Source organism: Brassica napus, chromosome C6, assembly GCF_020379485.1.
Source record: "Brassica napus cultivar Da-Ae chromosome C6, Da-Ae, whole genome shotgun sequence".
Lineage (NCBI taxonomy): Eukaryota > Viridiplantae > Streptophyta > Magnoliopsida > Brassicales > Brassicaceae > Brassica > Brassica napus.
Genome location: NC_063449.1, coordinates 6,636,998 through 6,661,887, shown reverse-complemented (window position 1 = coordinate 6,661,887; position 24,890 = coordinate 6,636,998). Strand labels below are relative to the sequence as shown.

The window sequence follows — 24,890 nt, the reverse complement described above, 5'->3', positions numbered from 1 at the left end:
ATCAGCTTTTGCAACTTATTTGGACGATGTCAAGATCCTGAAAGAGAGTTTCACCCGATCAGAGATTATCTATGTACCACAGACGTAAAATATAAAGGCGGATAGACTAGCACACAATGTTAGGAAGCAGCCATCTTTCGTCGTTCACTTGGATACGGATCACCCGGTTTGGTTTACATAGTCAGTATGAGTCTGTAAAAGTCGATGACAAAAAAAAAAAGATTGAAAATATTTTAAAACTAGATTTAGACAACAACAATACTACAAAACTTAACAAATGCACTAATTAATCATATATATGAGAATATTACATAAATAATTTTGTAGAATAATATGGTATTTTACTTGGATATAATAGTTAATTATGTATTTTTTGTAAAAATATTGTTAACTAATATTGCAGTAGTATTTAATATATGTGTTAGTTATTTATAAAATATTATGGATTTAAATTAATTATAACAAATACGAAGATCATAGTATAAAATAAAAATATTTTTGAAGTTAAGTTTTAACCTTTGACTAGATTTTGTTCCGCGCTTTCAAAGCGCGGATTTATTATTAATTTTTTTCAATTGACAAATATTTAGTAAATGTCATATTTTATATATTTGTGTTTTATTTTATAAAAGATTTAAATTTTTTATCTTTCTTTATCGTATTTCATTTTAAATGACTATTTATGTTTAAAAAAATTAAACTTTATTTCTTTAATGAATTAAGTTGGTATAACTCTGATAAATTAATTTTATTATGTGGTTAATATTTTTAATAAAAAAATTATATATTTTTAATAAAGATTTATACTTTTTAATGAAAAATATCAATTTTTTTATGAAAGCTTAAATTATATTAAGAAAAAATAAAATAATAATTAAGAATTGTTGAAAAAAATTATTTGAACTTAAATTCAATGGCCCAAAGGAAAAAAAAAATGTGAGAATTGGATCTGATTTTTTAATCGGCTCAAATGGCCAAGAGAGATCTGATGTGGACAGTGGGCTGGATCCGAAAAAATGAACTAATATAGATGTGTTATTAATATTAATTAATTACCATTAATAAAACATGCAATGTTTATAAAAGATGGTAGGTTAAGGTAAAAAAGAAAATAAAATTCTTCTTTAATAGTATAAATTTAGGAGAACACCACTTTTAAATTTTCCAATATAGTATATTTTTTTTTGGAAGATGTTCGTAAATGATATTTTTGTTTTGTTTATATATACCATAGTTTTAAAATGAAAAATAAAAATTCAAATAACCACAAATCAATTGAGGTTTGCCCTTATTGAATTGTAAGTGCCTTTATTCGCGAGATATCTCAGTCGACTGCAAACAAACCCTATTCCGACGAAGTCTCAATCGCCGCCTCATCCTAATCGCTGGTTAGATTCTCTTTCCTTTTCATCCTTTTCTCGTTGCCATGTGCTGGATCGAATATTGTATCTCTTTTTTTTTTTTTTTTTTTCTGTTCTAATGATTTTTGAGAGCTCAAGCTGTTGAGTTTCTTCGATCCTTAGTGTTAAATCTAGTCCTGTGGCTCATCGTTGATGCCGATGTATAGCAAATTGCTACCGAGTTTCGTATCGATCTATCAGTCTCTCTATGTATATGCTTGCGTTGTGAAATTATGTAATTGAACTTTAGTGTTTTATGGTCTACAGATTCGTGAATTTCGATGAAATTGGATTAAGATGTCTGGATATTCAACGAAAGGAGCTGCTCCTACGAATGGATCAGTCTACGTTTCGAATCTTCCACTAGGAACCGATGAGAACATGTTGGCTGAGTATTTTGGAACCATTGGGTTACTAAAGGTATGGTATTATTAGCCAGGTACTCTCATTATTTGCTTTTGTTTTTTCTCTACGGTTACTGCAATTTTTCATCCACAACATGTCAGAGCTTCTTTACTGTTTGGTTTTATAGAGGGACAAACGAACTGGTACTCCCAAGGTGTGGCTGTACCGAGACAAAGAGACTGATGAGCCGAAAGGAGATGCTACTGTTACCTATGAGGACCCGCACGCTGCTTTGGCTGCTGTTGAGTGGTTCAATAACAAAGATTTCCATGGAAGCGTTATTGGAGTTTTTATGGCGGAGTCGAAGAACAAAGGTGGAGGAGATTATCCGAGTGAGTCTCTTGGATTCGATGGAGGTGCTGCTAGTAAGGAAATAGATGGAGGTGCTGGAAGGGGGAGAGGTCAAGGGGATTCTTCCGCCAAGCCGTGGCAGCAAGACGGTGACTGGATGTGCCCAAATACCAGGTCTGTGATATTGGTGAGGAGCTTCTTCTAGCTCTTTGTTTCCGTTAAGCTCTATATTTCGTTGTATATTTAGGTCTAGTTGTTCTTACACGCTTTTATTGGCAGTTGTACAAATGTGAATTTTGCGTTCCGTGGGGTTTGTAACCGCTGTGGAACTGCTAGACCGGCTGGTGCATCTGGTGGCGGCATCGGTGGTGGGGGCCGTGGAAGGGGTCGAGGTGGAGGTGCTGATGCTGGGCCACCGGGGAAGGGTGCTTCTACCGGTCTTTTTGGCCCAAATGATTGGTCTTGTCCAATGTAAGCAATCTGATTATGTCTGAAATAATAGTTGAGTTCACTTTTTACATGATGAATGAGCGTTACTACTTGGCTTAAATTCATTGCAATAGATAGTTTATATTTCATAGCAAAAGAGGACATTCCAGTGGCATGTGGTGCTGTGGCTACCAGATATAAAACTAATCCGTTGGATGTATGGAATTAAATAATATTAGTTTGTATCCCCGTGTTTTTGATGATGCCAGTCTGCTGTTTACTGAAATTGTCCTTAAGAATGTGTCGAGGCACCATGCTCTTCTTTTTTAATGTTAATTGTAGTGTCGAAAATTGTCTGCAGATGGTTTGTCATACTGAAAAAGCTGATTGTTAGACATGAGTGGATTGTTTTTGAGTCTAGCAACTTTGAGTTTTTTTATTTTGAGAAAGTTATTTGTCAAGAGTCTGCGTTCAATTTTCTGTGTCAAATTCAACGTATAATTTTAGGTTAAATAGAAGTTTATGCTATTTTCTACTAGTTTAGCTAGTAGACTGTTAAACAGTCACTGTTTTCATTGGGTTCTTATGCGCACTTGTGCTGTGGGAATATATGTATATGCTTTGGTTCCGGTCTTTAGTGCTCATATACATTGGTTCTCAATGCAGGAGCAATCTGTTCCATTGTTCTAATATTTTAATTATCAGGTGCGGGAATGTCAACTGGGCTAAGCGTTTAAAATGTAATGTCTGCAACACCAATAAACCTGGTCAGAATGAAGGTGGTGTGAGGTATGTCTCAATGTCAATGATAAGCTTGCCTTTGTATTGTCTTTTGCAATATCCGAGCCGAGGAATAGTATTATAGATGATTTTGTGGAAATTTAGGATACATTTATAGATTTTTCGTTCGATATTAGTAGTTTTGATGTCAGCAGGGTATTCTTTTTCTTCTTTAGACATGTCTCTGTAGATAACTGGAAAAAAGAACACAATGATCTCTTCTGCGATTTGACCGAGTGTTTTCTTTGTTACTCTGTTCAGTATGAGAAAGGTGCTGCTACATCAAAATGTTCTTTTCGGCAATTGATTTATCTCACTTGAAATGTTTTTATTGTAGTCAAATTAGAGTTACATTAAGAAACATTAAGGATTTAGCTTAACGGGCTGTTGTTCTCTTAAAAGACTACTTATTCATTTATTTTCTTTATACAGGGGAGGTCGTGGTGGTGGCTACAAGGAATTGGATGAACAAGAATTAGAGGAAACTAAGAGACGTAGGCGTGAGGCTGAAGAAGTAAAATATGCTTTCGCTGAAGAGTTATTTTGTTACTTATTTTGTTGCATTGCTTGCTAAGCTTTTGTATATACCATTTAACTTATGATGTCATAAAATTTCAGGATGATGGTGAAATGTATGATGAGTTTGGCAATCTAAAGAAGAAGTACCGTGTTAAAACAAACCAGGCTGACACCAGGCCTGCTGTTGCTGCTGGTCGTGCTGGGTGGCAAGTCGAGGAATTAGGTAACTTTCTGTTTTACTTCAACTCAGAGAACTTCTCTATGCAAAATACAAGCAATCTGACACAAAACTTGTGCTTCAGAACAGAACCTTTATGCTATGGAAAAAAATATTTGGCTTGATAGGTATGTACTGATTGTAGTAAGGATAGTCCTCAAAGAATTTTCTTGTTCGATTAAAATCAACATATTTTGCTAGAAGTTGCACATTTAAGCTTGAGGCTACATGCCTATACTTCCCATCCTTGAGGGGATCTCCAGTCAGTGAATCCTTGTAAAAATTGTTGTTTCTTTTGAGAGCTTTCTTCTTTAACCGAGTATATATAAGATGACAGAGATGAAAAGATTATGCTAAGGTCTTAAACTTAGTGCTGTAATTCTCCCACCCTCGCAACCAAATAAAAGATGTTTGTTTTCTGCTTTGCACAAAAAAGTCAGGATCTAGTGTGTTTATTCGGTGTTGACGATTTGTATTTACCTGTGGCAGGTGTTGATAGAGATGGAAGAGAGAGAAGCAGAGACAGGCAAAGAGACCGTGGAGATAAGCATATAGATCATCACTATGCTAAGGATAGACGGAGAAGCAGAAGTCGAGAGAGGGAAAGAGGAGGCAAGGAACGTGACTATGACTATGACCATGATCGGAACAGAGACCGAGACAGAGACTACAGTCGCGGAAGCAGGTACCGTAATTGAGAGATATTGGTCAAAAGTGTTAGGTTTCATTAGTCTATCATATTTTCCAATGTTTTATCGACTTAATCTACATTTCAATTATCTGGCTTTTTTCGTCTTCTTTTGATTGTGTGAAAGTAAAACTCTGTTGGTGCTTCCAGTGGTAGGATTATGGTATTGACATTAGGCCTGGGACGGATCGAGTATCCGGGCAGTTTTAAGATATCTGGATCCGGATCTTTATCTGGCGGATCCATAATTATATTATTCTTATCCGGATCTGAGGTTCTCGGATATCCGGGTGTCGGATATCCTTCTAAAAATTATAATATACTGCGGATATCCGGATCCGGATTTGGATCCTTAAAATAAATAAAAATATATATATAAAATATTAACAATAATTTTAAAATAAAAATATATATAATATATATTGTTAATTATTTTTATGTTTAGTATTACAAAATTTACATAAAATTTATATATACTGCTATAAAGATGAAAATAAATTAATTAAAATTAGTTTTTATATATAGATATTACTATTTTTAAAATAGTTATTAATAAAACTTATCCGGACTAAAAAATCAAGATATCCGGATCTGGATTCGGTTTTGACGGATCTAATATTTTACTATCTGGATCCGGATTCGGCCTATCCGGATTTTCGGATCAGATCCGGATCGGATCTCGGATCGAATGCGGATCTCGGATAAAAGTGTCAGGCCTAATTGACATGACATCATTTTATTTTAAGAAAGGATAAGCAATGCTTACTTTCCTAAAACATCTATATCATTATTTTTACCAGAAGAAAATAGTATAAGCGATGTTATTTACAAAGTTTGCGGTATGTTTCTCGAGATATATTACTGTATGTTTCTCAATTTACAGTTAAGACTTGTATGCATAACTCAAAAAATGACTTCAGGATAATCCACAAAGCAAGAAACATGTGCAAAAAGCTCATCACATACCGTGAAAGAGTATATGAGTAAGCAAAGATGATATAGACTCCGAACTATTGTTTGGTCTTCCTAGCCCTGAGCATTCGGTTGCAGTTCGGTCTGTTTAGGATTCGTTCAAGTATTTAGCAAAGTCGGTTTGATTTCGTCTTGGTTATTTCAGTTTCCCGGTTAGATCCGAATAACAAAATTGGGAACTAAGTAATATCTGAAGTAATTTCGTATCTTGTTCAATTTCGGTTCGATTGTCTTTGTCGGTTAATTCGGGTAAAAAAGTAAGAAAATTCGGTCTCCCACTAAAAGTCTTCTGCATATCGCAAACCACATGACGCCTTGACTGAACCAGACCACACGTGGTGATCTCACATAAGAAGCTTAGTTAATATGTTCTGAAAAGATAACTGAAAATGTTGACAAAAGGAAAGATAACTGAAATTAATTTCATTACAATACCAACGAAACTTATTCATCCAATTTATTTCATATAGGAAGAAATATTAGGAAAGAAGACTGATTCAAACGAGGGACAAGCGGGAAATCAAAACCCGCCACATCCATATTCATAGGGATAAAGATGACAATGAGTTTTTTTTCTACCTGCCACCAAGAAGAGAGATACACAAACACAACACCAACATCCGGAATGAAACCCATAAGAGAACTGCATACTGCAGACGCTCGCGCCAAGGCGATATAAATGCTACTAGAGGTCGCAAAGGTAGAACCAAATGAGACTAAGCCCATCGGTATATCACCAGCTAAGATCATGAACCTCAATCCCAACATCACCCATACAGATAGCTGTCTAAACCATTCTACAGTAGCAGAATAAGTAGTAAATAAAGAGCTAAGATGAGCATGAAGGACCTTACAAGGACGACTGGTAGGGAGGTCGAAACAAGGACTGATTAAAGGCCAGTCGACACACCCAAATAGAGACATGTATATCACAGGATAATGGAGCCCGTAGGCGAAGGAAGTGTCATCGATACACCCAAATAGAAACCTGTATACCACAGGAGAAAGGAGCCCGTAGGCGAAGGAAGTGTCGCTAGCAGACACCAGGAGACCACCACCACCACCATTCTTTGTCGCCATCCTAGATGGAGTCTTTAGAGTTGAGATATAGGTAAGAGCTCGAGGAGATGGTATGAATGGTCGAAGAACAGTGATGATTCCAGATAATATATCGGCCAAAAAGACATTGCATATTGCAGGATATAAACCTTTAGAACCAAATCTTATGGCACCAAAGAACACAAAAGAAACAACACCACCACTGGCCAGATTTGGAAATCGAGTTTCCAGATTCTGAATATACTCTTGAGAGAGGGTGAATGGTGTGTCAAAGTGCAGGTGAACAATGAGGCGGAATGAAGCGTCGGGAGGATCCGGTGGTTCTGGCGGGGAGAGAGCTTCGAACGGCACCGGAGAAAACAAACACGGCGGCGGATCTGGTGGTTCGTGCGGAGTGAGAGCTTGCTCAAGAGAGCTTCGAACGACACCGGAGAAGGCAGACACGGCGGCGGATCTGGAGGAGGACGGAGTTGCAACGGAGGAGACGAGAGCCGGAGTGACGAAGGACGAGAAACCAGCACCATCGGAGCCATGGAAGAGCTGCTTCAGAGTGTTGGAGACTGGAGGACTGTACTGAAACTGAAAAAGAAATTCATGGAAGAGGCCACCTAGGGAAGAACGTCAGAGAGAGAAACCTTTAGGGCGAACTCCTCTGCATTAATACATATAGCATAACTTTATTCTTTATCCCTGTAAACTACAATTTTTAGACATTAGCTCTTATACCATGATGTGTTCAAAAAAAAAAAAGCTTTATACCATGAAAAACTATGCAGTTAGATATGAAAAGAATATTATTTTTAAGAAAGTCAATCCTTCTCAAATAAATATGAAACAAAACTCAGTAGCGTTCATTTTAAAACAACAAAACAAGACAAGCACAAAAAGTCATTTTATGGAAAATTGAGATAATTTGAAAATTTATGTGTTAAAAATTATACTAGTTCAACATAAACGTTTGGCTTACTTCCTCTAATTTATATTGGTGTAAATAAAGACAAATAAAACACTATATGTATCTCATTTCCATGTGGCATGTTCTGAAAGAGACTAAATGTTCCTCTTCATGTCCTTGCGCTGCAAGTAAAATAATCAAAGCGATCCAAGCCATCCAAGCATACATATCAATCAATGTTGTTCCAATCAAAAACCAACCTAGCTTCTGCAACGCATGTGCAAAGACATCTACTTATATCAGACACAAATTTGTGACTGAGAAAAGCTTCTTTGGGATTTTCTTAGCGAAAGTTAACACTTGGAATTAATATACTCATTGCCGGTTCATATGTTGGTAGTATTGGGCAGATCTTGGTTCTTGGTACCATTGGCTTATGGTAAGATAATCCTTGTTTTATTTGGTTAGATAGCATTTCACAATTCCCAGACTAAGCTAACGTAACGTGACATGGATTATATATATTTGTATTATTGCTAAGAGTAATCTAACATTCAGAAAGGGAGAAGGAAGAAAACATGTGAGCAGTGGAGTCTGTGGAGATCACGTGAGGCACATGGAGGCCAGTCTGGCCAGTTCATCTTATAGGTCCGTTGACTTGTACGTTTCCCTTATCCATGTATGATGTTTCCCCCTTGTTTTATATTCTGAAATAATTTCATTTTGTGAGTTATGCATGAGTTATTTTATTGAGTATTTTGCATGAGTTAACATCGAAACAGGTAATAGTTCCTGTCTATCTCTATTTCCAATGTTAGTTTATTAGAGTGGGTAATGTTAGTTGAGAAGTAATGAACATTTTTAAAAGGTCAAGCTGATATAGTATAACGTGCAATGCATAATTCATGTGAACTTATTTTAAACGTTAGTGTTTCTTTTTGGTTTTAAAGAAAGAGAGAAGAATATTTTGTAATTAACAGATTAGTAATGCATTATTATACAGGAACCACTTTTATAAAGAGAATCCAATTTTCAAACACTGTTGAGATCTACAATCACAATTGTCTTTGGAGTTCAGGTAGTTCAATCTCTTTCTCAATCTCTTCATGTCTCTGTCTTTGTTAATATTCCTTCCAAATCAAGATCTTGTTTCTGATAGATTTCTTATTCTTGATGGATATTATTATTTTTTAAGTCTTGATGGATCTTGCATCCAAACTAAACCTACAACATGTAGAAAGTAGACTTTAGCTGATGGTGTTTCTTTGTTCTTTTGATTTGTCTGATTATATAAGCCTGAGGAGATTTATTGACGACTCATGTCCTGTTTACTTACAACTGGTTGGTCGTTTGATGCAGTGAGATAGGCATATCTTAGAGTTTAAAAAAAAAAAATGTCGGATCTTGAGGCACCATTAGTACGTCCCAAGAGAAAGAAGATATGGGTTGATTACTTTATCCAGTTCCGATGGATCGTCGTCATCTTCATCGTCCTTCCCATCTCTGCCACATTGTACATCCTCACCTATCTTGGCGATGTCTGGTCTGAAACAAAGTCCTACGAGAAACGTCAAAAAGAACACGACCAAAACGTTAACAAAGTCATCAAACGACTCAAGGGAAGGGATGCAGCAAAGGACGGCCTTGTTTGCACCGCACGTAAACCGTGGATCGCTGTAGGAATGAGAAACGTGGACTACAAGCGAGCCCGACATTTCGAGGTCGACTTGTCTGCTTTCCGTAACATCTTAAAGATTGACATAGACAGAATGATTGCTAGAGTGGAGCCTCTTGTGAACATGGGACAGATTAGCCGTGTTACGGTACCAATGACCTATCCCTTGCTGTTGTTGCTGAGCTAGATGATCTCACCGTTGGTGGACTCATCAACGGCTACGGTATTGAAGGAAGCTCTCACGTGCATGGTTTGTTTACAGACACTGTTGAGGCTTACGAGATTGTTCTAGCCGGTGGGGAACTTGTCCGGGCCACTAGGGACAATGAGTACTCTGACCTCTTCTATGCTATCCCATGGTCACAAGGGACACTTGGGCTTCTTGTTGCTGCCGAGATCAGGCTTATACACATCAAGGAATACATGAAACTTACTTACATTCCGGTCAAGGGTGATCTACAAACCATAGCTCAGGGCTATATGGATTCTTTTGCACCTAGAGATGGTGATCCAGCTAAGATCCCTGATTTTGTTGAAGGCATGGTTTATAGTCCAAGTGAAGGTGTAATGATGACGGGTAAATATGCATCAAGAGAAGAGGCCAAGAAGAAAGGGAACAAGATCAATAACGTTGGATGGTGGTTCAAGCCATGGTTCTACCAATATGCACAAACGGCATTGAAGAAAGGAGAGTTTGTTGAGTACATTCCAACTCGAGAATATTACCATAGGCATACTAGTTCCTTGTACTGGGAAGGTAAGCTTATCCTTCCTTTTGGTGACCAGTTCTGGTTTAGGTTCTTGTTTGGATGGTTGATGCCTCCAAAGGTCTCTCTTCTTAAGGCCACTCAAGGTGAAGCCATCAGAAACTACTACCATGAAATGCATGTTATCCAAGACATGCTTGTTCCTCTCTACAAATTGGGTGATGCTCTCGAATGGGTCGACCGTGAAATGGAGGTAAGACCCGATGAAACATTCGCCATGACCTCCAAATTTTAAAGAGTTATTATATATGTATATATAGACCGGATGACTTCTAAATTTTGAAAGAAATTATTTATTAAAATTCATAAAATATGTTTATGAAATGTTAAGAACTTATTTCTAATTATTTTTTTTGGGTAATATTTTTCCTAATTTTTTTTATATATATATATATATATATATTGTTTAGGTATTATCCACTTTGGCTGTGCCCTCACAAACTCTTCAAACAACCAGTTAAAAGCATGATTAGCCCTGAACCAGGATTTGAGTATGAGATGAGACAAGGAGACACAGAAGATGCACAGATGTACACTGACGTTGGAGTCTACTATGCTCCAGGTCCTGTCCTGAGAGGCGAAGTGTTCGATGGAGTAGAAGCAGTGCGCAAGATGGAGCAGTGGCTGATCGAAAACCATGGCTACCAGCCTCAGTATGCAGTATCTGAGCTCGACGAGAGAAGCTTCTGGAGAATGTTGGACGCTGACTTGTACGAGCATTGCCGCAGGAAGAACAAGGCTATAGGCACATTCATGAGCATTTACTACAAGTCGAAGAAGGGACGTAAGACTGAGAAAGAAGTCAGATTAAATCACTTTGTGCATAAGTGATCAATCCTACAGCAGAAAATGGAGGCATCACCTAGTTTGACGTAAGGCAAAACAGTCTTTTTCCCCGAAGACTGGTTGTTCCTGCGTAGTATCAAATAGACGACTTAAGAAGATACAGTCGAAAGGTCCAGCTGTCTTTGAGAAAACATGTATATATTAACTCACATCATATTCTTCAAAATCTTGATCTTCCCTTATACGGATGCTCGGTTTGGTGGATTGAGGCGGCCGCTGCAGTTTATGTGCCTCCTCCCAAGTTTGTTTCAGTTCTTAAACGTCTACGCTATCAATGACCGGTCGCTTGCTCTTGTTGCCAATGTTTCTAAAACGTCTCCTAGAAGAAATTAGAGACGGCTGAAGCAGTAAGGTATCATTTGGCATGCCTGTGATATCACCACATCACGAACACAAATTGTTGGAAAACATGGTCAGATTGGCTTCTCTGCTTTCCCTGAACATCTGAAGAAACCACAAGAGATGTTTCAGTGAAACTTTACTTAACAGCTGCAGTTTCTTATGCCTAAGGGGACAAATCTCTGTTTATTATGCATTTCTGGTGTGTTATGATCATTTCCAAAATATATCGTAACACTTTCAAGTCGAAAGTATCTCTCTATATATATATATATATATCGAGATTCAGAATGATTATCAGAAAAATGCAAATATACAGAAATCAATATTTTCACCTCCTACCATCAACCTTGAGATTACATGGAAGAGAGATTAAACAATTTCCAGATGCATTCACTGTTCCAAAGAGACAGAGAAGCAATTAGATATCAAAGAACAAAAGGTTCACGCTTTTGCATATAAGAAAGAGCTTAGAAACTGAGATAATGCCGCTGCTGCGTCGACCTAAAACTGCCAAGGATCCATAAGACTTGTTGAGATTGAAGCAGCCATTTACTTTAAACCAACGGAAGAAACCCCAACTTGAGTTTCTCAATCTAGCCTAAAATTCAATCTAACCGAAACAGAATCTCAGTATATATCAAGAATAGATCATAGAAGAGAACTAACCGGTCAGAGGAGCAGTGATGACGGCGAAGAAGGAAAACGGCGACTATCAAGGTGCCTGCAAAACATGAACAAATAGAAAGAAAAAAATTCAAAAAAATGATCTCCCAAATAGGTGAAACAAAATTCACCGAGAGGATATCAACCCACATCAAAAAATCAGTTTATTTCCTTGTTTGAACAGATTTATAAGATGGTTTTTCGAGAGTAGGAATGCTTACCTTTTTATACTCGCTGATACACCGTCTAGCTGAAGAAAATCGTGCATTCAAGGCTACATCGTAGTTGGTTGAATCAATAAGAGATTTAACACGGAGAATTCATAACAGGAACCGTTTCGATGATGGAGATGAAGATCAGACGTGGCGATAGAACGAAGAGAGAGGATGAACCCTAAAGTTCGATGAGAGGGTCGACCCCTATCGGGCTGTTAAGGTGGTATCTTCATCCAAACATGAGAGGCCCATAAAAACAACAAAGCCCGCACCAAACAATTCGCAAATAAATGAAACGCGGTGCGTTTTGTCGAATGGGGAACAGAAGTCGACTTCTCCTGCGTCTATTTAGTAATATATATATATATATATTATATATTATACTATTTAGTTTGTTCCATTCCATTTATATTTCTTTTAAACATCTTCTTTATCAAAAAAAAAAACATCTTCTTCTTCAACAAGTATAATTTTCTCCATAACTACTTCCCACATGTTAATTATCACCACTACCACATGCACCATCTCGGCTACCACCACAACCATAATAACAACTACTATGTAGTCTCATATGTATCACAGGTGATGATAATTAAAGTCAGTAATTTTTATTTATTTATTTATAATATTTTAAATTTGAAATTTTAATTTTTTTAGAAATTTTTAATATTTATTTAATCATCCGTAACCGCCCGCAACCGCAAAACCAGATTTTGATTTTCAGACCTTTGGAATGGTTCAAAACGATTTATACCGTTTTTGTGATTGTCGTAAAACACCAACAACCATTAACAATCGCAAAAAAAAAAAAAGAATTTGTAGGTGCTGTAACGGAAAAACTAGTGTAGACTCGTGTTCATCCTTCAAAAAGATGCAAACAAAAATAAAAATAGAATAGAATAGGCTAAATAGTATATAGTACATATTATGAAAATAATCAAATGGCTCACGAATGCTATACTATGTATATCTAAAGTTAGTAAATAGTACATACCATGATGGAAGTTGCGTTAATGAAATTCAGTTTAGCGGAAGCAGAGACAGAGAGTCTCCCGGCGGTGGTGGTTACTATAGTGGCGGTAGAGGTAGATATAAAGGAGTTGGTGGCGGTTACATAAAAAGATGCAGTGAACCCGAAATATAAAAAAATATTACAGATCTCCTGGCGGTGATCATGGTGGATGTGTGGTGAGGTGGTGGTTATGGAGAAACAATGGTCACGGTTATGTAAGAAACAGTGTTTGTGGATATAGAAGAGGTGATGGTCTTCTATAGAGGAGGTGGTATATGTATCTAAAATCTTATGGTATATGTATTATATTATGGAGTTGATTGGTTAATGACTTAGCTTTAATTTTTTGCTTTAGAAATAGGTTGTGAGTTTTTTTTTTTGCTTTGGCTTGATTTTTTTTGCTGTAAATTTATTTTCATAGAACTAAGTAAAAGCTGTAAAAAATTGATTTTGAAAGCTAACATATTTCAGTTTTTAACATTTTGGCTGTTGATTTATTTTATAAAGGTAAAACATGATCGTTTTATAAAAATGCTTTAAAAGGCAAAATAGCTGTCCAAAGCACATACAACCAGTCCCAATCAACCTCTATATATACTTACTTTCCAGTTGTATCTTATAACTTGGCTCTATATTTTTTTTCAACAATGACTTGGTTCTATATAAAGTATGGTTTATGAAGTAGCAATTATAAAGTATCACAAACCCATTTAAGGTGATTGAAATGATGGTCAGAACCGGTTAAGACATATTTATTTTTGTTTATTAACTGTATAAACCGGTAGAATAGTCAATGTAATCATGTATATAAACTATTAAAACTGAAGTATAACTTGGAAATAACCATTAATTCACCTTTGTAATTACAAGAGAATGTCACTGCAAACTAATTAATCCTAATTTTCAGCATTAATTGACATTTTTCATATTTAAAACAATCATAAAGCGTGACTTTAATTTACATATATGGTTTTTGGTTTGTGTTGCAATTAATACTCTATTTTTGTTTGGAAATCTAAACCACTTTATGTTTGTTACCAATTGTTTAATACTCCCTCCATTTATGAATAAGTGTCACTTTGACATTTTTCACACAAATTAAGGAAATGACAGAAATATATGTAACTTGTTATTAATTATATCTCTCTGACTAATAGTGTTTGAGATAAATAAAATTATTTATAAAATAAATGAAATTTTCAATTAATTTTCAACCGAAAGTAAGTATAATTTGAATTGGAATTGTAAAGTGACGTTTTTTTGTAACAAGAAAATGTGTTAAAATGACACTTACTAGTTATTATAAAACAGAAGTAGTATAACTCATTCAAAATTGTTAATTGCAACATATACTTAACCGGTTAGATGGAAACAGAGCATAACCCATATTACCATAAACAATACCAAAATCAATTTAATGGTAGGATTACATAAATTAAATTTTTAAACAAAAATTATTTTATAATGACTTATTTAACTAGCAATTCACATTAACAAACTAATTTATTAGTCTTAACGATATGAACGAGATTATTTATAAGGTGACTATAATGGTTTGGATGATTTTTGATTAAATCGGACTCAATCGAGCACTATGTAGTTATATGTTTAAATTTTATTGACTACCATGTGTATTGCTTCAGAAACTAAACGTGGAGAATTATCATAATCTATATCTTAACAAATATTCTTAAAAGTAACAATTAATTAATTCTACGCATAATTAATTATATATATCAGTAGTATCTACATTTGAACTAACACAATATAATCATTATTCTTAAATTATTTCTAAAATCTAAATTTCAACTAACATTCAAAGTAGTTTCCATATTTTACTCTAGCGATTTCAACAATTAATAAGATCGATTAGCATATATATGAAACCATTTTAATTTATTTAGAAACTGAATATTACATTATATTTATTTTCCAAACTCAGTATTTCTACACTTTTAACCTAGATTTATGTTTTCTTTTGAATATACTAACCCAAAATTCTAAGACCCTTCTATAAATACTTTTCCTGTTACTCTATATTCATCAGCAATTCACAAAAACATGTCTAACTACAAAAATAAGTCTCTTTTAAAGATGTCAAACCTTTTAAAATCGGTTGGCTAATTCACGTGAAATTGTTTCATTCGCCAAATCTAAACGAAGTGAGTTAATTTATCTTTATAATACATTTAAAAAAGCGAACGGAACTATACATTTACCAAATAAAAATAGTGTATAATAAGAAGCAAAACCGCACTCAGATCAAATAATAATCCAACGATAATTTAACAATATTCATGTACAAATATATATATATATATATATATATATATATATATATATATATGATTAAAATTTAAAACAAATACCTGCGCGGACGCACGAATCCAAATCTAGTTAGAATTAATGGCAAAAACTGGTTAAGTCTAATTTTGGTTTTGTTTTGTTTATTGACGTATAAACCGAACATGTTGAAGAATGAATCTAATCATGTACGTAAAATGATGGTCATAATCGGTTAAATCATTTATTTATTAATTAATTGTATAAACCAAACCGGTTTAAGAGTCACTCTTATGAAGAATAGGTTAAATTCGATTTAGAATTATTTATATAAGTATATATGTACCAAGGTTGCCGTATAGGAGAATGTTACAATACTCGTGCATCTATAATGTGATTCATTAATGATGACAAAATATTTTGGTAAAACAAACCAATATTATTATAGTCGATAACATATGAAGTGATTTAGTTATGATGTCAAAATGTTATTTAGAAATAAATGAAACATGACTTTTAGAAAATGTCCATTTTTTTTAAATATCACAAGAAAAGAAATTGTGAATTTTATTTTAATAGAATAAATTTGAGCTTCGGTGTGAATAAAAATATCAGCGTCGGCAATGATAATAGCATCTGCATTGGAAATCTCCTTTGCCTATATCTTGGCACCTACTAACCCCTTTTGGCCTCTTTTTGGTACATTCGGCTGAACATTGCTTAGCATCACATTTTCCAGTATTGTTTGGGTATGCTTCAACACAAGTTTTTTGTGTGGTTGGTCCTCCTTTCTGAGCAGACACCACTACTCCTGTTATTATAGTAATTGAAATATAACATTAGTTTTGTATTTAAAACAGAAAATTAATATTGTTGTAAAATATATGTTTTGAGAGTTTTCTTTGCATATTTATCAGAATGATATTCTAAACATATTATTTCTTAATCACTGATCATTCTTGGAGAATTACTAAATCCATATAATGGAACTAGACATACAATTTATATAAACGTATAAAATGATACAGCATCAAAATAAATTTATAGTATCATGTTTATATAATATATACTAAAAAGTTGTGAAGTAAATACATACCTAGTAGAAAGATTGTGAGCATAATGAAACCAATAAGCGAAGTCTGAAAAGAAATTTTCATCTTAGATAATGAACTAATTGTGTTTTAAAAAAAATTAGAAAGACAGAGAAATATATTTATAGACGAATCACATATTGAAACATATCTAATTTAAGCTATGTTTCTTTTAAAAATTCGATATAAAAGGATCTAGTTTGACCAATTTTTTTAACAATTTCTAATTTATTATTTATTTAATAGATAAATAGTTTGACTCATTTATTTGTAAGTTTATAACACAAATAGAATGAAGATTCAAATAGTTAACGACCATTTGTTCAAATAATAATTCCCACATAATAAATTAATAATTATCGAAAATAGATAACAAACCATCAGCAAACATTAGTGGATCATATCTTCCAAAAACAATCTGGTGCCTACAAATATTAACACAGTCGTTACCAATATTTGAGGGATGATAATGACAATTAATAAATTCAACACAATAAGTGCAATTCATACAAAAGTTTTTGAGAGGAAACGACTAAGCATGCTACTACTATTTAAACAGATTAAGCAAGGACAAATCTCACTAATGTAAAAACAAAACTTCATTTAGTTTAAAGATCCTACCAAAACAGATGTGAGTCTCCTTGAAGCTCTTCACTAAGATATTTACCAAAAAGTTGGTGCAACCAAAAAGTTGGTGCAACCAAAAAGCTTTTACGGATGCCAAGTCTATCTTTGAGTACCATGACGCTCTTTGTTGTTGGTCCAACTACTCGTCGATTCTCGGCAGAGGGTACTTGTATTGAAATCGTATACTCTCAAGATCCAAATATAAAGACTCACTTTATTATAGCTTAAGCTCAACTCAAAGCTTTCTCTCTAAACTCACAAGTTATGCCACAAGATTGACATCTCCTTATATAACTCATATAAACTCCTAAACTCATTAGGAAACATATCTTATGGATAACTATCAATATTCCTAAACTCATTAGGATAGCTTATAAACCAAGCTATGTTTCAAGCTAAGCCAACATTCTCCCCCTTAAGCTTGAACTCACCATCCTTCACATCTTGAACTCCAATGAGATCCCTCATCTCTTTGAACTTGATCCTACCAAGTGCTTTAGTTAGAATATTAGCTTTCTGGACTCTACCAGCCACAAATTCCATGTCCACCAATCCATCTTCTACACACTCTCTTATGAAATGAAACCTTGTGTGAATATGCTTGCTCCTCCCGTGAAACACCGGATTCTTAGAGAGCGCGATCGCAGATTTATTGTCAATACGAATGACTGCTTTCTGAGCTCCTCTGTTCATGATCTCTTCAAGTAGTTCTTGTAGCCACAAGGCCTGTTTAGCTGTCTCCGTCGCCGCCATGAACTCTGCTTCACAAGAGGATAATGCAACAACCTCTTGCTTTTGAGAACACCAGATAACAGGGCACTCATCCAAATAAAAAATGTGTCCAGTCGTGCTTCTACCATCATCAGGGTCTGCATTGTAACTACTATCGCTGTAGCCAATGACTCCTTTCTTGTTTCCACGCTTGAAGTGCAGCCCGAGTGAACAAGTGCCGCGGAGATAACATAGAACTTGTTTTAACGCGGCTCCATGTGAAGTCTTGGGGTCGTGCATATACCGGCTTAGGACTCCCACAGACTGCGCAAGATCAGGCCAAGTATGTATCAGATAACGAAGGCAGCCGATGTTTCTTCTGAACTCCTTTTCGTTGACTCCTTCTTCTTCCTCGGCTTTTGACAACTTGAGCCCTTGATCCATAGGAACATGAACAGCATTGCATCCCCACATTCCTGCTTCCTCCAAGATTCTTGTCGCATATCTCTCTTGATTTAAGAAAATACCTTCTGTAGTTTGGATCACTTCGATCCCAAGATAGTACGTAAGCTTCCCCAAGTCACTCATTTCAAATTTCATCGCCATCTCCCTCTTGATCTCTTGAATAACGTCTAGATTAGTACCTGTAACGAGCAGGTCGTCCACATATACTGCAACCAACAAAAGAAAATCCTTTGCTTTCTAAAGAGAGACAGTTCTTTAGAACACTTCACGAAACTAAGCTCCTTAAGTATTTACTTCAACTTAATGTTCCAGGCTCTTGGCGCTTGCCGGAGTCCATAGAGAGCCTTGTGTAACCTATAAACCTTGTTCTCACTCCCTTTAACCTTGAATCCCTCAGGCTGCGAGACATATACTTCTTTTAATAGATCTCCATGTAGAAACACAGTTTTTACATCTAGATGATGTATCTCCCACCCGTTTGATGCTGCCAACGCTATAATAACTCGAACCGTTTCTATCCTTGCCACAGGAGCAAAGACTTCCTCAAAGTCTATGCCATGACGCTGTACGCAGCCTTTAGCTACGAGCCTTGCCTTATACTTCTTTATGGTTCCATCTGCATTTCGTTTGATTTTGAAAACCCATTTTAAATCTATCGCCTTGAAACCATCAGGGAGATCGACAAGAGTCCATGTTTTGTTTTTTATTATCGAAGAGAGTTCGTCTTCGCACGCCTCTCTCCAGACTCTCTCGACTTTTGCTTTGTTCCAATCCCATGGCTCCTCATTGACAAGCAAAAGAATACGTTCTGTCTCAAGCTCTTCGAGGAACATAACATAGTCATCCAAGTAACTCGGACGTGTACTTTCCCTAGTTGATCTTCTCAGAGAAGGTTCTTCTTCTGTTGGCTCGTCATCTTCATCGCTATAAGTTTCCTCATTAACAATAACATCATCGTTAGCTGAATCCTTGATTGCTTCATCATCGTTAGCGGCTTCTTCAGTCGCAATTCTTTCATTCTCACCATCAAGACTCGGGTATGGGATCAAACTCTGATCTCCTGTTGCTTCCTTTCCTTTTGTTTCCCATTCCCAGCTCCTGAGTTCATCGAAAACAACATCGCTAATGACGACCGCTCTGCGCACCTTTGGGTCAAATAAGCGATAAGCTTTTGTTCCTGGTTCAACACCAAGATGCACCAACACTCGAGATCTATCGTCTAGTTTCTTTAGATGTGGAGCTTCAGTTTTTGCGTAGCAGACACAATCAAAAACACGTAAGTGGCCCACGTTTGGCTTCTTCTTCTTAAGACTCTCGTATGGAGTCTGTGTTTTCAAGGTTCTTGTTGCTACCCAGTTGATCAAGTATGTTGAATGTCTGACTGCCTCACCCCACAACCGATTTGGCACTTTCATATGCTTCATAATGTTTCTTGTCATCTCCATTAATGTCTTATTACGTCTCTCTACGAATCCGTTCTGTTGTGGTGAGTACGGAGCTGTTAGATGTCGCTGTATCCCTTGACTCTCGCAATAGGCTTGGAACTCAAAAGACGTGAATTCACCACCTCGATATGTTCGGAAGGTTTTGATTCTTTCTCCAGTTTCTTGCTCGACAAGATTCTTAAACGCTTTGAACTTGACAAATGCCTCGCTCTTTTCTTTCATTAGGATTGTCCACATGTATCTGGAATGATCATCAATCAGAACAAATACATACCTATTACTTGCTGGGGTTGGAGGTGAGATGGGTCCACAAAGGTCTCCGTGAATGAGCTCCAGAACGTTGGTGGCACGGTACGTCGTTGCTTTGGGAAATACTCGACGCGTTTGTTTTCCCAGAAGACAGGAGGCACATGTTTCTTTCTCATAGATATTCTCGGAATACCTGTGACAATGTCTCTGCTTGTCATTGTTTTCATTGTGTCGATGTTTACATGTCCGAGTCTTGCATGCCACACAGCCGAGTCATCTTCCTTCGAGGCCTGCAAGCACCTATTGTTCTCCACGTCCATGGCCACTTTGTAGAGTCGGTTCTTAGATCGAACTGATTTGATCAATAGGTTGCCATCACGATCGTATAGAGTCAAGTAATCATCTTTCATTCTTACATCACAACCAGCCTCCGTTGCCTGACCAAGACTGATAGTATTACTTCTTAGATCCGGAATGAAGTAGACATCAGATAGTATTTTCTTCTTGCCATCCTTACTAGCAAAAAGAATTGATCCCCTTCCTTTTATATCTATCCTGGAGTCATCACCAAACCTAACTTTCCCTGTGATCTTTTCATCAATCTTAGTGAAATAATCACGGTTTCCAGTCATGTGATTACTTGCCCCGTTGTCCAAATACCATATGTTGTCTTTATCGAAATGAGACTCGAACCTGCTTGGCATAACTTTCTCTTCGTTGAGATACACTACTTCGTGCATCATTAACTCCTCTGCTTCTCGTGTGCTTTCGTTTTCGTTCTCTTGTGTTTCTTGGAGTTTAAGTAAATGATCAGGGCAATCGTAAACATAATGCCCTGTTTTATCACACCGATAACATACGACTTTAGACGCATCTCTCCCCTGTCTCCAGTCACTTTGATTATATCTACCACGCCCCCTTCCTCGATTGTTGTTGTAACGTCCTCTGCCTCTACCATAGCTGCCCTGCGGATTTTGACTTTGTGAATCCATGTTCGTATACATAAGCTTTCCTTGCTATTCTTCTTGATCACTATCTTGAATCTGTTCTTCATAGGCTTTTAACCTACCGACGATGTCTTCAAACGTCGTTGTATTCAGGTTCAAGACTTGTTCCAGCGCAGCTATGATATGGATGTACTTCTTTCGTGGGAGACTGCTCAAAAACTTCTTCACAAGCTTGGATTCTTCGATATCTTCACCTAGGGCGGATGACTTGGAAGATAACTCAGCAAGTTTCCCAGAGAACTCATCAATGGTTTCTGATTCCTTCATCTTCAATCTTCCGAAGTCTTCCATTAAGGTTTGTAGTCTCGCCTCACGAACTCTATCTTCTCCCATATGCCTAGATTTTATCGCTTCCCATACGTCTTTTGAGGTATCCAGGTTGCCAACGGTTAGTATTAGGGTTTCTGGTATTGATTGAAAGAGAAGTGCTCGAGCCATGTCGTTTTTTTCGACCTCACTCACTCCTGGTTCTATCGCTTCCCAGACTTTATGTACCTTATAAGTGCCGCCTTCATCCTCATGCTCCATACCGTATAGTTTGTAGTTGTAAGCATTGGGCATTGAATTGACGATTAAATTCTCTCCTTTGCCGTAGGTGTTGTTGCTGCTATTATATCCCCCATGTTTTATCTTCTCACTAATAACTTTGTTTCACGAATTTGGATGCTTTTGAACCGATTTCAATAGAAGCTCTGATACAAATTATTGAAATCGTATACTCTCAAGAGCCAAATATAAAGACTCACTTTATTATAGCTTAAGCTCAACTCAAAGCTTTCTCTCTAAACTCACAAGTTATGCCACAAGATTGGCATCTCCTTATATAACTCATATAAACTCCTAAACTGATTAGGAAACATATCTTATGGATAACTATCAATATTCCTAAACTCATTAGGATAGCTTATAAACCAAACTATGTTCAAACTCATTAGGCTAGCTTATAAACTCATTCTTTATCGTCACTTTGTTCAATCCACGATAGTCAATGCAAAGTCTGAAATTTATGTCCTTCTTCTTTACAAACAGGACAGGGGCTCCTCATGGTGAGCTACTTGGTCTAATGAATCCCTTATCCAGTAGGTCTAATAAACAGGAATAGTGTCTAAGTCGGCTTCCTTATCCGACCCCATGATGTTGATAGTGGCAAGATAAGCTTCACTTCCTTTCTCCAATAACTCTTATGCTTGCATCATGGATATGATCGGGATTCTCGTACTTCTCTTTATCCCTCGAAAAATTATTTTTCCTTCGGTCCTAGGGATGTAGACACGCGTCTTTGGGCAATCCATCACGGCCTTGTGATATGTCAACGAATCCATTCCTAAGATCACTTCGTAGTGGTTTAACTCCATCTCCACCATATTTCCTTTAAGCTCAATGCGTTCTATGACGATGGGGACATCCTCATATGTTCCAGTAGACATCATTAACTCGTTCCCTGCGGTTTCTATTCCTTTGGCGTTTGAAACGAACATGCCCTCAAAGTTCCAACACTTTGTCAAGGTGGGAGACACAAAACTATGTGTTGCGCCAGTATCAAACAAGGTATGGGCATTTATTTCCCCAACTAAAACCGATCTTACACAATTTGAAGTATGTCTAAGTCTACTATACTTGGACCAAACAATACTTATAAGTAAACATCTAGGACCAAAGCATTAATAGTTACTGATTTTGTTACCAAAGTGATATAATTAATATATACTATATTTATGATATAATTATAAATTTATAAGAGAATAATTAAATTTATTTAATTAGGTAATTCATTAAAAGTGATGTGATTAATCTATACTATTATTTGTGAAGTAATTGTTGGTTATGAGCAATCATGTTAATAGTTAGACTTATTAAAGTCGTTGTTACCCTTAATGAATAATTATATTTTCCTATTAAATTAATTTTTCAATTATAAATTAATATATCCAAAATAAAACGAATTCTAAATTTATTAAATTAGATCATTCATTAAAAGATATATAATAATAATTATCCAAAATAAAAAATATTTCAAAAATAAAAAAGATAATTCATATATATTGTGTTGTTATCTGAAAATAATCTTTACATATATTTAAAAAGAAAAATATAATTTCAATATATAATGTTCTTTTCCAAAAAGAATATTTTTAATCATAAGAAGTTGAAATTAGTAAACATTAAACATATAATTAAATATTGAGTGTTTTCAAAAATTTATTTATTATAAATATAAATATTTTAAATAAAATGAGAGAAGTAAACCAAAAATATACGGTTAAGTATACATATGTTCGGATATCCATTTAAGTTCGGATAGTCCCTTTCGGTTTCGGATATCTAATCTATCATAACGCAATACCCGTTCTGGTATTTGCTACCCCGGTTCAGGTTTTTTGGATCGGATTCGGGTACGGGTTTGTGTATGAAATAAAATGCCTAGACCTAGCACCAAACCTACATAATTAAACCAAAAAATAATTAATATAAAAATAAAAAGCAAATTTTTTTCAAAAAATAATTAATTAATATAAATTGTACCAATAGGAATCTTTACGTGTATACATCCAATTTGAAGCTAGTAGATATTTCCACCGTATTCTTTTTTGTAAACTAGTGGGGTTAAATCCGCCCTACGGGCGGGTGAGCAATTAAAGAACAACTAAAAATATTTCAAATTTTATTATATATTTGAATATAGCTTTTTATATATAATTTTTTTTTGTAATCTTTTGTATTAATCTTTAATACTGCAAAAGATTATAATAATAAGATATTATTTTTACATTATGGAAAGAGATAAAAATGAATATATGATAGTGATATATTATTTAACTCATTATTCACTGTTCAAACCCGAAAAGTAATTTTGTTTTGTTACTTTTAATCCCTAAATGGATAATAAACCAAATGATTATTAAAAATATAATTGAACTAAGTGCGGGTTTATAACTTTATTTCTTATTAATAATTAAATTTGATTTCTAAATTATGAATATCTAATGAATTTACATAATTTTTGTGTTTGTGAAAATACAATGTTAACCTACTTTGTTTAAAATTAAAATCACACATTTGAAAAGTGTTACTGTAACTATCATAATTGCCATAGTGTAAGAATGAAAGGTTAAACTCAATGGAATAACAGTTCATTAGATAAATTTTATTAGATAAATTTTCAAATGTGGTAAATTTCTTCACTTGACGATGTGTTTCATGAGAAAAAAACAAATTCTACTTTATTAATCGCAAATTATTTATTAGATTTTATTAATTTTTTAAAAATAATAATTATGTTTTGATTATGTAATAATTACTGTTGTGGTTTTCTTTCAATTTTCATGTGAATATTTTTAAGATTGAGCTTGGTAACCACAAAAACAATATCCATGATACTCCTTTCGTTTTTATTTCCATTGGTCGGATTTTAATGAAATGTCAAAAATAATATCGTAAATGGATTTTTTTTCATTCTTATAAATATTTGTTAGTTTTCTATAGTTTTATATTTTGGATTAGATCATGTAAATTTTTATATAAACTATTATTTGTTAATTATTTTTCACCAAATTCAAGTTATTCAATGTATTTTTTACAAAAAAATATATTGTTTTATTTATTATATCTTATTAATTTTCAAACTGATTTTTATAAGATATTTGTTTTGATTATTTACTAAAGCTTTACATTCTTTCGCCTAGTTACTCCTCATGCAGCTAAAAAACTTATATTATTCCTACAATATTTTTGTGCAAGAGAACAAATCAATCATTTACAAAAATGGAAGGAGAAAGTGAAGACATCGAGGATGTTCCACGTCTCTTTGATTATACTAAAGATATGGATGGAGGATGA

The 24,890-nt window shown here is 35.1% G+C and overlaps 1 protein-coding gene, 1 long non-coding RNA gene and 1 pseudogene across 5 annotated transcripts; 2 read left to right on the top strand and 1 right to left on the bottom strand.

Moving 5' to 3' along the window:
• The first annotated feature begins 1,240 nt into the window (after positions 1 to 1,240).
• Positions 1,241 to 8,355, top strand: LOC106404282 (transcription initiation factor TFIID subunit 15). 4 transcript variants are annotated; one of them, XM_048761709.1, is made up of 9 exons: positions 1,242 to 1,388; positions 1,668 to 1,820; positions 1,933 to 2,270; positions 2,376 to 2,567; positions 3,231 to 3,314; positions 3,738 to 3,819; positions 3,924 to 4,047; positions 4,531 to 4,726; positions 8,214 to 8,355. In XM_048761709.1, the coding sequence occupies exons 2-9, from the start codon at positions 1,698 to 1,700 to the stop codon at positions 8,338 to 8,340; spliced, it is 1,266 nt and encodes a 421-aa protein (XP_048617666.1). In that variant the 5' UTR covers positions 1,242 to 1,388; positions 1,668 to 1,697; the 3' UTR covers positions 8,341 to 8,355. The 4 variants fall into 4 exon arrangements, with proteins under 4 accessions (XP_022559968.2, XP_048617666.1, XP_048617667.1 ...); XM_022704247.2 differs by lacking the exons at positions 4,531 to 4,726; positions 8,214 to 8,355 and adding an exon at positions 4,127 to 4,348 and having other exon boundaries at positions 1,241 to 1,388; XM_048761710.1 differs by lacking the exon at positions 8,214 to 8,355 and having other exon boundaries at positions 4,531 to 4,985.
• Positions 8,356 to 8,450: 95 nt separating this feature from the next.
• Positions 8,451 to 11,125, top strand: LOC106406265 (annotated as a pseudogene).
• LOC106406266 lies at positions 10,375 to 13,393 on the bottom strand. The gene is made up of 5 exons (XR_001281522.3): positions 12,170 to 13,393; positions 11,952 to 12,006; positions 11,618 to 11,678; positions 11,094 to 11,387; positions 10,375 to 11,009 (listed from the first exon to the last, which is right to left on the bottom strand). It is a non-coding gene; the product is annotated as an uncharacterized LOC106406266 (long non-coding RNA).
• Between the last annotated feature and the right edge of the window lie 11,497 nt (positions 13,394 to 24,890).

What these genes read in the sequence shown, in the direction of transcription:
- LOC106404282 (XM_048761709.1), top strand. Translation starts at nt 1,698, where the DNA reads ATGTCTGGATATTCAACGAAAGGAGCTGCTCCTACGAATGGATCAGTC. An exon ending in CAGAATGAAGGTGGTGTGAG is followed by an intron (nt 3,315 to 3,737) that starts GTATGTCTCAAT and finishes TTCTTTATACAG; the next exon opens with GGGAGGTCGTGGTGGTGGCT. An exon ending in GTAGGCGTGAGGCTGAAGAA is followed by an intron (nt 3,820 to 3,923) that starts GTAAAATATGCT and finishes ATAAAATTTCAG; the next exon opens with GATGATGGTGAAATGTATGA.